Source organism: Podarcis filfolensis (assembly GCF_964270895.1).
Source record: "Podarcis filfolensis genome assembly, chromosome: 9".
NCBI classification, from domain to species: domain Eukaryota; kingdom Metazoa; phylum Chordata; class Lepidosauria; order Squamata; family Lacertidae; genus Podarcis; species Podarcis filfolensis.
The window spans coordinates 77658710-77674466 of NC_139610.1; the positions used below are offsets into that span (position 1 = coordinate 77658710).

At 61.7% G+C, this 15757-nt stretch overlaps 3 protein-coding genes across 3 annotated transcripts; 1 reads left to right on the forward strand and 2 right to left on the reverse strand.

Annotated features, from left to right (window-relative positions):
• Positions 1-245: 245 nt before the first annotated feature.
• LOC310742423 (BCL2/adenovirus E1B 19 kDa protein-interacting protein 3-like) lies at positions 246-5925 on the reverse strand. The gene is made up of 6 exons (XM_083571925.1): positions 3567-5925; positions 3284-3410; positions 1910-1961; positions 1561-1634; positions 1302-1442; positions 246-820 (listed from the first exon to the last, which is right to left on the reverse strand). Exons 1-6 carry the CDS (start codon positions 3880-3882, stop codon positions 772-774), a joined length of 759 nt encoding a protein of 252 aa, XP_083428051.1. The 5' UTR covers positions 3883-5925; the 3' UTR covers positions 246-771.
• A 116-nt stretch (positions 5926-6041) lies between these two features.
• AUP1 (AUP1 lipid droplet regulating VLDL assembly factor) lies at positions 6042-10721 on the reverse strand. The gene is made up of 11 exons (XM_083571567.1): positions 10551-10721; positions 10171-10462; positions 8775-8962; positions 8520-8592; positions 8259-8332; positions 7967-8033; positions 7661-7769; positions 7260-7400; positions 6761-6906; positions 6544-6632; positions 6042-6388 (listed from the first exon to the last, which is right to left on the reverse strand). The coding sequence occupies exons 1-11, from the start codon at positions 10598-10600 to the stop codon at positions 6340-6342; spliced, it is 1278 nt and encodes a 425-aa protein (XP_083427693.1). The 5' UTR covers positions 10601-10721; the 3' UTR covers positions 6042-6339.
• Positions 10599-15251, forward strand: HTRA2 (HtrA serine peptidase 2; the record flags this gene model as incomplete). Its single annotated transcript, XM_083572169.1, has 9 exons — positions 10599-10874; positions 11031-11227; positions 11773-11977; positions 12375-12569; positions 12799-12831; positions 13404-13512; positions 13699-13768; positions 14018-14113; positions 14285-15251. The coding sequence occupies 9 exons, from the start codon at positions 10599-10601 to the stop codon at positions 14448-14450; spliced, it is 1347 nt and encodes a 448-aa protein (XP_083428295.1). The 3' UTR covers positions 14451-15251.
• Positions 15252-15757: the final 506 nt, after the last annotated feature.

The window sequence follows — 15757 nt, forward strand, 5'->3', positions numbered from 1 at the left end:
TGCCCCCAGCCAGGCTGAGAGCAGCAGCTCCCCCCAGCAACTGAGGAGGCCTCAATCCAAGGCAGCCCACGCTTCTACGGGTACACAGGAGCCAACCCCTAGGGTCTGAGGTTCCTTTGGCTCCCCCAATAACATATTTGAGGGGGCTTCTTCCCCCATGGCATTGCCAGGACATGGTGCCCCTCACTCCACACCCAAAGCACAACTACTCTCCTCCGTACATTAAAAATAAATGCCTGGTAGACTTTTTTAGGATTTTGAAAAACAGGATTTATTTCGACTGAAGCAATGGCATGTTCCAGTAGATCAGCTGCCATGCTTTGCTGCAGATTGTCTTTCCGAAGCTCCTTGGATTGGCATGTGGGGGGGGGGGTAGAGCAACCTCCAGATGTGGCCTTCCAGATGTGTCCAGGCTCTAACTCCCAGCTGCTAGCAGGACCCACAGGAGAGGAGGGGGAGGAAGGTAGCTGCCGCTGCTGCCGTTGGAGTCCAGCAACCCCCTCCCCTCTGCCCCACTGCAGCAGGGAAAGTGGAGAGGGGGCTTTGGGGCTGAGTCCATGACACTCTTTATGAAGGCTGGGCCCCACAGCGGAGGCAAGGAAGGTTGTGTACACGGAAGTGGGTGGGTGAGGGTATCAGGTTTGATGCTGGGCTCTGCACCACTTCTCAGGTGGTCTTGGGCAAGACAGGGCCGTGCAACAGTTTGGTGGGGAGCGTGGAGAAAGGGGAGCTGGGGTGGGGTGGGTGTCCCAGGAGGCCCCTCTCGGCTTCTCACAGGCTGCTTGCTGGGGAGGCAGCCAGACGCTTCCCGATACAAATGCTGGAGAGAGGAGAGGAAAAGGGCAGTGAGTGAGGGGCTTGGTCAGGAGAGGCCAGGCCGGCAGCCCCCTCTCTTGCTACGCTCCTCCAGGCAAGTGGGAGAGGCAAGGGAAGGCTCTGAGCAGCAGAAGAACATGAGAAGAGGCTGCTGGGTCAGGCCAGAAGAGACCCATCTAATCCAGCATCCGCTTCTGCAGCAGCCAGCCAGGTGCCTGTGGGGAACCAGAGCTCAGAGACTTCACCGCAGGTCTCAAGACGTTTTGGAGGGGAGGGGTAGGAGACAGACACTATAGGGGGCTGGCTGCACTGGGCAGAATTAAGGGTGTTTCCGTAAAGGGAGAAAAATCAACCACCGTCCCCATGTTTTGCCACGATCCCATTTATCCTCAGCTGATGGGCCACTGCTGTGTGTGTGAGAGGAGTCCAGGCAAGAGGTTTGGAGGCGCTAACTGTGCCTGGTTTGTTGCCCCCCCCCAACTCACCCAAGGCCGAAGGCCAAGACGTGGCTGAGCAGCAGAGAGGGGATGACCAGAAGCAGCAGCTGGGGGTCTCGCAACCCCCTCCTCCTGTGTAGAACTGGGCTGAGCAGGGGGGCACACGCAGGGGGCAGGCAGGCCAGCTCCCTGCGGAGAGACAGACAGACAGAGTCCAAAGTGGAGCAGGCAGTGGGGTGAGAGTCTTGGGGGGGGGGTTGCCTGAAGCCAGGACCCCCGGGGAAAGGCAGTGAAGAGCCATCCTTACTTTTGGTGCTCAGGGGGGCTGGGCCACGACCAGGGCAGGGTCCCCAGCTGGACAGACCCTTCAGCGTCTTCCCTCTGCAAAGAGAAAGTGCAGCATCCCATAATTTTTTTTAAGGGTGGAGGGGGGCATATCACCTGGGCAACCATCTGGGCATGTCTTGTGGGTGGGTGTGAACACACCTGTCTACGGAACTCAAGGTGCTTCGTGGATCGGTCACCACAATGACCCCTGAGATTAAACCTTTCACGACCCCAGTTTGGCTGGCGCCTTCTCAATCTGAGGCTACAAGACCACAAGCCCACGGCCCAGGTGGGTCCTTTGCACACCTCAGCGTAGCGTTGACACTCACCTGCCCTGGGCTCAGGTCCTCCACACCAGGCGCCTTCAGTGCAAGGAAGGAGCTGGAAACACAAGAAATGGAATCTGCTGGTGAGAAATTGCTCTCGCTGTCTGTGTGTTCATGCACAAGAGAGATTTCTCTGCCATGCTGTTTGTGAGCATGCTCAGAAGCTGCTGTGAAGCCCTTAGAGGCTGATGCCCTCACTGGACCTAAATCTCGACCAGGCAAGACCTGTCCACAGCCGTGAGGATGCTCAGGTGAGCCCTTCAGAAGGCAGGAGCCTCCTGTCCTGGGCAGGTGAAGAGGCTGGCCAATGGAGCCCTGCCTCAGACAGGAGAAGGGAGCTGAGTTGTCACCCCACAGAAGCAGCCCAGGTCATCCTCGCAGGGGCTTTTGTGTGTCATGACTGGTGGCCACTCCCAGGCCGGTCTTTCTGGAGGAGCAGCTGTAAAACCAGAGCCCACAAAGGCTCCTTGTGACTAAACTCCAGGAAGGACTTCCTGAGCTGGCTGCCAGTGGAACAGACTCTCTAGGGAGGCGGTGGAGTCTCTCTCCCTGGAGATTTTAAAGCAGAGGTTGGAGGGCATCTGTCATGTTGTTGAGATTCCTGCATTTCAGGGGGTTGGACTAGATGGGCCTTGGAGGTCCCTTCTAACTCTACAATTCTGTGATTCCATGATTCTTCCAGCTCTGGTACATTTATAATGGCAGGATGTGGGGTTCACATCCTCAGGTTCGTGTGGCAAGGTGGAGCCCAAAGAAAATCAGCCAGACTTTCCAATTTCTCAGTGAGTGAGAAGTTCAGAAATACAAATCTCAAGAGAGGCGATTTGGTTCAAACTTTGACGTTTCAGAGCATCCCAAAAGGGAAGGGAACAGAACCGCGAGTACTGAGGGAACATCTGTGCAATAATTAGCATTAAAAGGAGCTGACCGGAATTTGCATAGGAGCGCAGTTATGCCAACTCCAGTGAAAGCCTAAGGAGCCCCACATGCAGCCCCATAGCCTGGGGGGGGGGGAGTCGAGTCAGGCTCACGGGAGGACTTGGAAGGAAGAGCTGGCCTCCCCCAGGCAGTGGGCCGCCCCCTGGGTACGCAGCCCTGAGCGGGGGTTAAGGAAGGGGCGAAGAGCCAGGGATGCCCAGTAGCGCCTGTCTGGCTCCGAGGGGCTGATCTGCCGTCCCCTCACCCGAGACCCGGTACTCCAAGCTTGGTCTCTCGCCGCCCCCCGGTGTCGTCGCTTCCCGGCCCTTCGGAGCTAGCAGCCGCCGCCCGCTTGTCCACCGCAGAGCCTCCCTTTCGCCTGCTGCGCTCACGGCCAGTTGCAAGGAGTTCCGCCGACCCCGCTGCCCACGAAAGAGTCATCCGCCCACGACCACCTACCCCTCGGCCCGCGGCGGCTCCATCTCCAGCTGCGCCTCCAGGAGGATCCGTTCCATGTCGCGGTGGGGCGCACAGGCCGGTGTGGGGGGCTCCTCCAGGTCAAGTGGGGGCACCTCCACCCAGGAGCCTAGGAAGCGGGCAGGCAGGCGGGCAGGAAGGGGCAGTTAGAGGGACCGAACTGGATCCCCCCACCGCCTGGGGGGGGAGTCCCAGAGCCCCTACCCCAATCTGGCCCCGCAAGGGACTCCTCCCTCCCCCCGCCCGCCCGCCCAGGGCCACTCACTCTGCAGGGCGTCTTCCCGGGGCGCCTCCATCGCTCCGCTGCCTGGGCTCCCTCCCGGTGCCAGGCAGGTGCCCGTCCCATTAGCCAGCCGGCCAGCTGGAGGCCACGTGACGCCCAGCCGGCTCCCTTCTGTAAACAGAAGCGCCGGGCACCCTCGCGCCTTAAAAGGGCGACGCCAGCCTGCTCCGGGGAGGGGTGGGGACCCCAACCGGCAAGGGACAGGGGAAGGGGCGCCGCTCGGTGTGGCTGCTGCCCCAGGAAGACGGAGCCGGCTCACTTCCAGCTGCTCCGGAAGGGAGGACCCGTCCGGAACCATTGGATTCAAAGGCTAAGGAACGAAATTCTGTCTTTCGACAGGAAGAGCCGTTCTTCCTCGGAAGCAGCGGAGTCTCTCCCTCGTAGGAGGGATGCTTTGGCAGGGATGCCTGCATTGCCGAGGGTTGGACTAGATGACCCTTGGGTGCTTCCATCTCTGCAATTCTAGGATCCTAAGGGGAAGGCTTTCTGAACATCACACCGTCGAGTCAGAATCAGAATTCAAAATGACCGGAACAGATTGGAGAACTGGGCGCAAGCTAAGAAAATGAATTTCAACGGGGACAAATGCTGGGTTCTGCACTTAGGCAGGAAGAACCAGATGCCCAAATATAGGACGGGCAGCGCCGGACTTACGTCTAAGCTAAACAAGCTCTAGCTTAGGGTCCCACTCTCTTGGGGCCCCCAAAGTTACCATATAGCATATACTGCATTCAACACAAAAAACAGCAACAATTTGTTGTTGACAACGGGCAGCTGGACACATAAAAGAGCCCATTACCTTCAGGAGCTGAGGGCCACATCAAACCTCAATCCGGCCCTGAGGACGGGGGACACCTGGCTTACTCGCAGTACATGTGCAAAGGATCTCGGGGTCTTGCTGGACCACAGGCTTAACGCGAGTCCACAGTGTGTTGCAGCAGCAAAAAAAGGCCAATGCTATTCCAGGCTGCATCAAGAGAAGTCCTGGTCCCGCTCCGTTTCTTTCGGCCTCGCGCTGCCCGCTGGTATTTCAACGAGCGGGGCGCCGCCGAAGCCACGGAAGGAGGGAGCCGGAGGAAGGCAACTCCGGGCCGCCTCCTGTCGCCCCTTTAAGAGTAGCCGGCTACGTGCTCCATGAATGAATGCGCGCCCGGGAGGGGCGCAGCCAGACATGCCGAGCTGCACGCATCTCCCGCCCGGGAGGAGGAGGCTGACCTGGGCCGACCCCGCGAGCCGAGCAGAAGGGAGCAGCTGCCCGCCCCCCGCCCAGCATCCTCCGGAGCGCGCCGCGCGCCCCCGTCTCCCGGGCAGACTTCCTCGCCCCTCTCCTCCTCGCAGCATCATCTGCCCCCGACTGCGGGGCGGGGGAAACCTGAACAATTTAGGCTGCCCCACTGATTCAGAGACCTGGAAGGGGACCCCCCCACAAGGGACATCTAGTCTAGCGCCGCCCCCCCTCCCGTGCAGGAAGCGCTCGTCGAAAGGATGCCCAGAATACAGGCAGCAAGGATACAGAGTTCCTCCTGCCACCCTCGCAGCCACTGGATTCTGGCAAGTGTGGGGAACACCCCCCTTGCCCCCTCAGGGTCGCCTAAGACCTCCCCCTGGAACCCGGTTCCCTCCAGGAACTGCCACCCTCCCCAAGTGGTCAGGAAGGTTCCCTTTGTCTCCAGCACAGGCAGCCAACTGGACAGAGTGACAACCACCCACTTTCAACTCCTATGTGATTTTCAAGGCTCAGGGTGCTTGTAATGGATCCCCCTCTCAAGGAAAACAGCATGCAGGTGGCTGGGCTTTCTTTTCTGGGGGGAGCAGAAGGGCTGGCCCCACAGCCCTCCTCAAGGATCCAAAGGCGTCCCCTTTGGGGCACCTGCTCTACATTCTGGCTGTGCCTGGATTTTGCAGCAAGGCTGCCGCCCCAAGGAGACCAAAGGGAAGAAGCAGCCATCCTGCTAAGGGAAGAGCAGCTATAAAAGGCCGTCAGGCATTGGAAGGGAGCCCATGGGTCATCCAGTCCACCCCTCACAATGCAAGAATCACTCCCAACACTACCATCACCCCCCCATCCCACTATCCAGCAGCCCCTCCACCGCACAAAGCTAAAGCAGACTCTCACCCCACAGAAACAGAAACCAGAGACTCAAGATGGTGAGGACACAAAAACCTGCCACTCAAAAGCACTTGGGATGGAGCTTCGTGTGGCTCAGGCTGGGTCAGGACAGGACCACCTGGCTGGAGGCAGCTCAGCCCGCCAGCTGAGTGACTCGGGGGCCCACCCCCTCCGGAGCCAGGGCACAGAGGGCAGAGCCAGAGGGAAGGCAGCCTGGCCCCCCCCCCCCCCGGCCCGTCCTAGCAGCAGCTGCGGTGGCGGAGCAAGGACCCGTTGCGTCTCCCTTGGCGGGGCTTCTGCTGCCTCTCAAGCAGAGTCAGCAGCGAAGGAAGGCGCGTCCGAGAGGATGAGAATTAGAGTAACGTTTATTTTGATAGTGAAAGCTTGCCCCCTCCCACCCGCACTCTGAGGCAGGCCGTCGGTGGCCCCGGCTGTGTGGAGTCCGGGCCTTGCAGCGGGCAGGGCTGGGAGCCTCCCTCTTGCCCTGCGGAAACGTCAGGCGGGATGGGCGCACACCACTCAGGGGCAGCCACGGACACACTGCCAACCCCACACGGGTCCAGCGGGGCGGCAGTGTCCGCAGCAACCCTCCACAAAGATCCAGAGTTGATCAAGCCAGCAGTCCTCAAGAAAAACACCAGCTGGTCAGTGGCTCCCCTCCTTCGGCGTCATCCCATGCTTCTCCATGAATCTCCTGCGAAGGCAAGAGAAGCCTTTCGTCAGCACATGGTGGCGCACAGCTGCTCAGCAGAGCAAGCGCAGACGGGTGGGGGGGGGTGTCAGAGAGAGACTGCTGGGGAGGGTCCACCCCTTGCTCCTTCTGCGACAGGGAAAGGGTCCCGGCCTCACCTCCTGGCGTAGTCGTACAGCAGCCGCTTCCGCTCCTGGAGGGAGACGTGCCTTGCCTCTGGGGACCGGGCAAAGAGCTTCATGGGGGCCTGCAGAGAGAGAAAGGAGGGGGGGGCAGGAGCTCAGCCTTGAGAAGCCCCAGCACCTCTTCAGCCCCCCGACATGGCCCCCCACGCCTGCTCCCTCCCTCCTCCTTGGGGTGGGGAGAGTTGGATACCGGGGTCAGGGGAGTAGAGGCGAGGTAGTGAGCGCCAGAGACGGACGGGGCAGCCGAGGAATCCTCTGCCTCCGCCTCGCTGGGGATGAAGGGAACCCGCCCCTCCAGCAGATTGGCAATGGTCGCATCCACACAGTTCGTCCGAGCTGGAAGAGAGAGAGCAGGAGGCCAGACTTAGAACTGACTGAGGCTGGGTGGTCCTCTCTCAGGGGCGCTTCAGTTGGGATGCCTGCACTGCAGGGGGCTGGACTAGGGTCCTTGTGCAAGCCTTAGACAGATACACGTTACTCTGGTGCAAGACCTAACTTTTTATTAAAAACTAAATGGAAATATATGACTAGGCCTCAAATATCTAACAGACCACCTCCTTCTAGTGTCATGATGAGAGATTCTGTGTTTCTAGTGGGGGGAAGCTGCCCTCCCCAACCCTCCTGGGTATGAGAATCCCCCCTCAAGCTCTTACCCAAATGCTTTCGCCTCGCCCCCCCCCCCCACGCACCTAGATCCTTGCGGATGACTGCCAGGGGCACGTGGGGCAGGACTTCTTTGACACGCTGGGCCATGCCACTCCAGCGGACATCCTCTGCGGAGGCAACACTGGGGAAAGCTCGGTCCTGGGTCCCCGAAGGCTGGCTTGGAGCTGAAAGGAAGGAAGGCAAGGGGAAAGGGGGCGGCTGAGGCACAGAGGCCTGGGGCAGGAGGACACAGCCCCCATGGTGGCCTGGATCCTCCCTCCCTCCCTGCCAGCCACTGCTAAGCAGAGTGGGCAAGACCCTCGCCACCCACCAGGAGAGAGCTGGGAGCAGGCAGAGCCCAGGCAGGAGCCACCCAGGGCTTGGAGCTCTGCCAGCAAGCAGACCTATGGCGGCAGGGGAGACAAACCTCTTCCACCCCACTCACCTGGGGGGCTGTAGGGGGCTGAGGGGCTGTGGCGCAATCGCTTCAGGTGCTCGGCTTTGTCAGCAGCAGTGAGTCGAGTCGACACCACACCCAGCTCCAGGGCCAGGAGCTGCAGGGAGGAGAGACGCAGACCAGGGCTCAGCTGGGAAGCTCCCCAGTCCAGGCTCTGACACAGCCTGAGCGGACAGAGGCAGCTCCTCAGCACGGGCATCACGCCCCCCGCCCCACCGTTGAGGAACATGCAAGACCACAGCCATGCCAGTCAGTCTTTCATGCCGCCCCCCCCCCCGAGGCCTCTGCTCCTACCTCCTGAACCCGCAGCGCAAACTCCTCGCGGGTTTCTTCAACTAGTCTGCCGATGGGCGGAAGCCACCTGGGGAGGAAAGGAGGGAAAAGGGGAGGACAAGCCCCAGGCTACCCAGGTGACCTGCCTCCCCCCTCCCCAAAACGAGGACCAAACTTCCCCCGCTGGCAAAGGCAGAGAGAGGGGCTCAAGGGCAGAGGCTTCCTTCCCTTCCGCTCTGAGAGCCTCTCCCCTCTCCTTCCGTCCAGGCCCCCCTCCGCCCCCATGCAAGGAAGTAGCAGAGACTGTTAGTACCTTACTTGATAAACAGTGAAGGGCACAAAGAACGTCCAGAGCAGCTCCGTCACCCAGGAGGCGCCAGCCACACTCTTGGGGGAGAGAGGAGAGAAAGAAAACAGTAAAAAGCCAAGAGGGGTGGGGGCTGCTGCAAGTGCCAGCCCTGGCCCTTGGGATGGGGGAGGAAGCACCCATCACAAACACCCATTGCTGACGGGAGGTGCCTGTGGGTTCTGCTTAACAGCAGCAAATAGACAGCCCCCTGCCCCCCCCACTCACCACAGCGACAAAAGGCCTCTGGACTTGCAGAGCCACTGGCTGGACGCTGTCCAAGATGGAGAACGGCCATGAGCTGGAGAGAGAAGGGTGCAGTCAGTGGGGCAAGGAGCAGGAGACTCCCCCCACCCCGCTGTTTGCTGGCTTCCCCCTGAGGCACCTGGTCGGCCAAAATCAGAACCAGATCGTGGGCTGGATGGCCCTTGGCCTGATCCCGGGGGATCTTCTCGGGTGCCTGGCGCCAGAGGCTCTGCCCACCTGAAGCGCAGGAGACCCACACGGCCGTTGGTGGTCGTCTCCTCGGGGAAAAGCAGCAGGGGCGGGTTGCTCCCCTGGGAGGAGTAGGCCTTCAGGGACTCCAGCAGCTCGGCTCGGCTCTCCGCACCCCCCACCTCCAGGAAGCCCCGGGACCAGCAGATGAAGCCGGAGGTGCCGTTCAGCACAGGCTGTTGGGAAGAGAATCCGTCAGGGCCTGCCTGGCTCTCCACTGGTGGGGATGGGGCACCTGCAGGCCTGGGGAAGCCAGCCCCCAGGGGCCACAAGGACATGAGCATTCAAGAGCATGCGCTGCCTTCTGCCCCAGAGGCAGGGGGCAGCCATCAGGGCTAGAGGCCCCTCCTCTGCTGTGAATCTGTCTCATCCACTTTTAAAGCCATCCAAGTTGGTGGCCAGCACAAACTCTGGTGGGAGCTAAATCCATTGTTTAAATTATGTGCTGCATGAAACTGTATCCATTATTATTATTTATTATTTCTTAAAATTCCATTCTGCCCTACATCTGTAGCAGTTCACAACATAGAGTTACAATATAAAAATCACAAAGTACACAATAAAAACAAAAGCAAAGACAACCCAATAATCCCCCATTCCACGACACATTTAAAAGGTCAATCAGCCCAAGACCCGGTTGAAGAGGAGCATTTTCACCTGGCGCCTAAAGGTGTATAATGAAGGTTCCAGCCAAACGTTCCTGGAGAGAGCATTTCACAAATGGGGAGCCACCACAGAAAAGGCCTGTTCTTGTGTACATGAATACACGTACAATCACACATACGCACAAAAGGCAATGATTATTACGTTAAGGTGAAATCCCAAAGGTGGACATTCAAGGCTGAGAGTTGGAAAAATTAGGACAAAGAAGATAACGTTGCTCTTCATGCAGTGCATAGTTAAACTATGGAACTCCCTCCCGCAGGAGCCAGTGATGGCAACCAGCCTGGGTGGTTTTTAAAGAGAACGAGAGAACTGCATTGTGCTAACCACAATGGCTCGGCTCTGCTTTCCGTCTTATGCAATAACACTTCTGGATGCCAGAAACCAGAGGAGGGGCGAGGGCTCTTGTGCCAAAATCCTGCTGGGGCATCTGGTGGGCCCGGGAGAACACGGGCCTGATCCAGCGGGTGCTTCTTACCTTGCCAACGCTGCGCTAACAAGACCTGCATTTCTCTGGAGCAAGAGGGGAAATTGCGTGAGGCCCGGAGGCGGCTGAGCAAGCCAGACCGAAGCCTCTGCACCCCCCGGAAGGCGCATTTCCTCGGGCAGAGGCGTGCCAAGGGGGGGGGGATCCTTTGCTGTGCCTCCGGCCCCTGGCGCTGCTCCCCGGCCCGGCAGGGGCTTCGCCTCTCCTCCCCCCCCGCCCCCCCGCCCCGCTCACCGCGTTGCAGGAGGTGAGCAGGTTGAGGACGTTGTGGTCGAAGTGGGTGACGTGGTTGGCGATGAAGACGCGCGCGCGGAGGCTGCGCTGGCGGGGGTCGCCCTGGCGCACGAGCACGCCCAGCACCGAGCACATCACGCGCACGATGAAGCGGCGCGGGGCGCTGTCCGGGAGCGCGCAGCTGACCAGGAAGACGTGCAGCCCGATGAAGAGCCGCAGCAGCAGCAGCGCCAGCCCCACCGGCGCGTAGAGCAGCAGCGAGAGCAGCACGCGCGGACCCTCGCCGGGGAGCCTGCGGGGAGGAGAGGAGAAGGCGCCGAGGTGAGCGGGGAGGAGGCAGGCCCGGCCCGCCCCCCCCCCGACCCCGGAGGCCCCCTCACCGGTGCGCGTCGAAGAGCCGGTCGGGCGCCACGGGGGCCGAGGCGTCCATGCTGCCCGCGGTCCGGAGGCGCCGCTCAGCGGGAAGCGCGGCGGGACGCGGCCAGGGCCGGACGGGCCGCCGCTGCTGCTGCCATCTTGGTCGCGCCCGCTCCGGGGGGAAGCGCGTCACCGCGCCCGACGCCGACGCCCCGCCCCTTCCGCCGTCCCCCCCCCGGACTACGTTTCCCGGCGTGCCCCGCGAGGCGGCCCCGAGCAGCATGGCGGCGGCGGCGGTGTCTCGGGTGGCGCGGCGCTGGGCGGGGGCGGCGGGGCTGCGGAGCGGGGTGGGCGGCGCCTGGGCGGCGGGGCTGGGCGGCGGCGGCGGCCAGAGGCGCCCTCCCCCTCCTCCTCCTCCTCGTCGTCCTGGCGGGTGGCGCTGGGCGGGGGCGGGGGCGGGGGCGGTGCTGGGGGGCTGGGGGCTGCTGCGGGGCCGGGGCGAGGGCGAGGGCGGGGCGCGGCGGGGCTGCCTCTGGCCGGGCCTCCCCCGGCTGCTGGCCGCCGTGCCCTCGCCCTCGCCGCCCTCGCCCTCTTCGCCCTCCCCGCCCCCGCCGGGCTCCCCGCGCGCCACCTACAACTTCATCGCCGACGTGGTGGAGCGGACGGCGCCGGCGCTGGTCTACATCGAGATCCTGGGCAGGTACGGGGCGCCCGGGCAGCGGGGGGGGGCAAGACGGGACCCCCCTCGAGGCATTCGGGCGCTTCGGCTGCGCTGAGTTGTAAGGCGCCTTTTCCCTGGGCAGAGGCTCCAGGCGGCTTACGGCCCCAATGGGCCCCGCTCAAAGCATCCGGGCGAGGAAGCAAGAGTTGAGAAGGGGGAAACGGGTCGAATTAAGATGCAAAAAGGAGGAGAGTAGGAAGATCCCAACCGTAGAAACCTCCTCGCCAGCTTTTCCATTCAAAGCAGTGCATTTCCCAAAGTAGAGGGACAGCAAGCAGGCAGCCAGTCCGGCTTCTCTAGGGAAGGAGTTCCAAGTGGTCTGGCAGCAGCAGCCACCACTGAGAAGGCCCTGTCCTGCCTACGTTTTCCCATGGGGGCACCTGGTTGGCCGCTGTGAGAACAGGAGGCTCCTCTAGGTGGCCCACTGGCCTGATCCTGGCTCTGCTGGAGTCCTTGACGTGTGCCTGGCTGTGTGTCCCCCTCGCCTGGTCCCCATGTCCCTCTTTCCCTCCTCCCTCCCACAGGCACCCATTTTCCGGCCGGGAGGTGCCCATCTCCAACGGCTCCGGCTTCGTGGTGTCTGCGGATGGGCTGATAGTCACCAACGCCCACGTGGTGGCCAACCGGAAGCGGGTGCGGGTGCGCCTGGCCAGCGGGGAGCTCTATGACGCCGTAGTGAGGCAGGTGGACCAGGTGGCCGACATAGCCACCATCAAGATCAATGCCAAGGTGAGTGCACTGGGGCAGTGGGTGATTTGCAGCAGTGCCCCTTGGCTCTGTGAGCTGGGCAGGGAGGGGGCAGTGGTGGCATCACCCTAGACCCTGTTGGAAAGTTGAGATTGGTGGGCCAGACGCCAAGAGCAGTTCCTGGTTTGGTGGGGGCACGCAGGGCAACCAGCCTCAGGCGGCCATCTAAGCTGCCCGACACCAACTCCTTCCCCCTCCCAAGCTGGGCTGGCGCCAGTCTCCTGCTGATTTCCTGACCCCCAGAAGTGGGGCCATGCTTCTGCCCCTCACCCGTGGGAGAGGAGTCCAGACGAGGCCAGGAGAGCTCAGCATGTGGGGGGGGGGGTTCTCCCATGCTGTGTCCTGGTACTGACACCTGTCTCTTTCCTCCTCCCCCCAGCGCCCGCTGCCCACGCTGCCCCTGGGCCGCTCCTCTGATGTGCGCCAGGGGGAGTTTGTGGTGGCCATGGGCAGCCCCTTTGCCCTGCAGAACACCATCACCTCAGGCATCGTCAGCTCTGCCCAGCGAGGGGGCCGGGAGCTGGGCTTGGCAGCTTCAGACATGGAGTACATCCAGACGGACGCAGCTATTGACGTAAGGCCCGCTGGGCATGAGAGCCGGGGGTGGGGCCAACGTGGGGGGGGGCTTTTTGTTGGCCTGTCCCCTCAGTGGTGCAGGTGCTGCCTCTGCCATGTGGGGGGGGGGCTGGGTGATTCCTGGGCCTCCCTCCTGTCCCTTGTGACCAGGGTGGGGGTGCCCAGAGGCACCAGGGGCAGCTCTGGGTCACTCCAAGTCACTTCCTGTTCGGTTTTCCCCTCTGCAGTTTGGAAACTCCGGGGGACCCCTCCTCAACTTGGTAAGTCCCTCGTCCTCTGCATATTTCCTGGGAATGGGGGCTTCTGCTGGCACAGGGTGGGGATCTTTGCTTGTTGACTAGGCGAGGAACAGGCCTTTCATTTCCCAGGTGGCACAGGGGGCTTGGCTCCTAAGAGCCTGCTGCTGCTGGATCAGGCCGGGGGGGGGGGCATTTGGTCCCACATCCTGTTCTCACAGTGGCTGACCAGACGCCACCAAGGGATCCCTGCAAGCAGGATCTGGGCCCAGGAGCAACTCTGTCCTCCTGCGGTTTCCAGCAACTGGCATTCAGAAGCGGGGCTGTCTCGGGGGGGGAACCCCCCCCACAGCCGCCTCCTCATCCTCTGAAGCCATTTAGGCTGGCGGCCACCCCTGCTTCCTGTGGAAGGGAGTTCCACAGTTTAACTGTGCATTGCATAAAGAGGGATTTCCTTCTATCAGTCCCAAATCGCCCAATGTTCATCTTGGTTGGATGGCTAGGAGTGTTAGGAGCGTTTGAGCAAAGCTTTTCTCCCCCGCCCCCGAAAGCCAACCTGAAGTGGCTGCCCTGGGGCTCCTCTCCCTGCCTCCTAGGACGGCGAGGTGATTGGGGTGAACACCATGAAGGTGACCCCTGGGATCTCCTTCGCCATCCCCTCCGACCGACTGAGAGCCTTCCTGGAGCAGGAGGAGAAGCGCAAGGGTGAGGATCTGCCCCCTTCCATAGGGGAGAGAGGTGGGGTTGGCCTCTATGGTGAGGCCACCTGAGCCCCTACAACCCAGGGATGTTCCTCCTGGCAGCCTTGAGTCTCTCTTAGGCTGGGCTGGCTTCAAGCATGGAGGGGTCGCCTTCCTCCCAGGGTCAATGACAGCCTCTCCCCCTCCCCAGACTCCTGGTTTGGCAGCACAGATGGCAAGAGGCGCTACATTGGGGTGATGATGCTGACCTTGACGCCCAGGTAGGTGCTCAGCGCCAGATCCTTCCAGGCCCAAGGGGGCGGCAGCGCAGGTCTCCCCGCCTCGGGCCGGTTGCTCCAGAGTGGGCCCTGGTTCCTCCTAAGCTGCTGGGGCAGAGGGTCTTCTCTGCTGCCCCCAGGAAAGCAGTGCCCCACTTCCTTGGGTGTCTGCACAGAGCCTTCTCTCCCCCTCCCTCCCCCCCCCCCCAGCATGCTGGAATCCTAACCTTGTGGCTCCCTCTCCCACTCCAGTATCCTGTCTGAGTTGAAGATAAGGGATCCTGCCTTCCCCGATGTCTCCTACGGGGTCCTCATCCACAAGGTCATCATTGGCTCTCCGGCGCATCAGTAAGTGCGACACTCACCTGCCCACCTGATGGGGGTTGGACTAGATGACCCCTGGGGTACCTCCCCACCCTGGCTTTGGGTTCCCAGTTCCCCCTGGCTAGAGGGCAGAGCAAGGCGTATGGCCCCTGGCCTGTCTCTCTGTCCTCACCCCGTACTCTGCTCTCACCGCAGGGCAGGCCTCAAGGCGGGGGACGTGGTCATGGAGATCAACGGCCAGGCGTCCCGGCGGGCAGAGGACATCTACGAGGCCGTGCGGAGCCAGAAGACGCTCACGCTGCTGGTCCGGCGCGGCTATGAGGCGCTGCTGATGAACATTGTCCCCGAAGTCACAGAGTAGGGGCGGGTGGGGGTTGTGGCCGCTGCGTTTGGGGGTCTGGGCAGGAAGACGGACTTTGCCTTGAGCCTGGAGAGGACTGATCCTGCCCTCTGTCCCCACAGAAGGAGGGGGGCCCAGCGGGTGTCGGGTGGCAGTTCAGTGGGTCTCGCTCCTCCGTGCTTGCGTGATGTCAGCCGGCGGGGGCTCTCTCTGACGTGGCAGGAAAGGCCCTTTGGGGGGGCAGTGCTTTCCTTTTTCCCTTTCCCCATTGGCTATTGACCTGTCCAGGCCCACATTTTCTGGAGGGTCATCCTCCTTTGTCGCGGTGCTGCGCAAATGGTCATTGAAGGCCAGGCCAGCTGCGGGCTCTGGTTTGCCCCTTGCCCAGCTGTTTTAAAAGGGGCCAAGAGGCCATCCCTCTGGGGGGGAATTGGCAGCAAGGTGGTCCCTTTTGCTATTCCCCCCCCAACTCAGAATCATGTGGCACGAGCCGAGCAGGGCCCAATCCGCAGCCCCTTCTGCTCCCAGCCAGTGCTGCAGTGAAGCAGGAATCCTTAAGGAGAGTCTCTTGCCACTGCAAGGCTGGGGGGGGGGGGCTGAGGGGTCCGTCTGCAGTGGGTGCCATAAAGGGTGGGGCAAGTTAATGGAGGCTGGGAGGGCTGGTGGTTGTGCCATCCACAGGGTCCTTAAGGACTAGAAAGTTGTTTTTAAACCCTTCAGAGCTAGCCGCTGCTCAGCCTGACCTGACTTGCTGCAGAGCCAGGCAGGGACGGGCTTTGTGGCTCGGTCCTTTCTGCTCCAATAAAGGGTTCTGCCAAGGGGGCAGCAGTTTTGTCTTTATTACGGGATGCTCAAGGGTGTTTAATTTAGCAGCTCTGCAGTGGCTCCTGCTGCCCCCATTTGAGGCGGGGGCTGCACAACAGCTGCGTGGGTGGCTCAAAGGACTGGCACATTTGTTGCCTCGCCCTGGAGGAACGGGGGGGCTCTTCCTTCCCCCCAAAAAAACAAGGCCTGCATTGAGGGAGGGCTACTGGAGGTGGGCACAGAAGAGCCGCCCCCTGACCAAAGAGACGTGCCACCTCAGCGCTTAGCGATGGCGACACAGATTTCCTTTCTGCTCTGCCACTGTCCTTGCTCCTGAGTGGGCTGATTTCTGCCAGGGGTGGTTTGCCTTGGAAGTGGTCTTGCTAAGCCCCAGGAATTTTTGGGGGGTGGAGTGGGGGGCTGTTTGTTTTTGAGGGGCTTGGCTGCGTCTCACCGGGAGGGGTGGCGAGTCCCTCTGTGCCACCACCGACTGCCCAGACAGGCCTCTCTTTCACCTCCAGCCG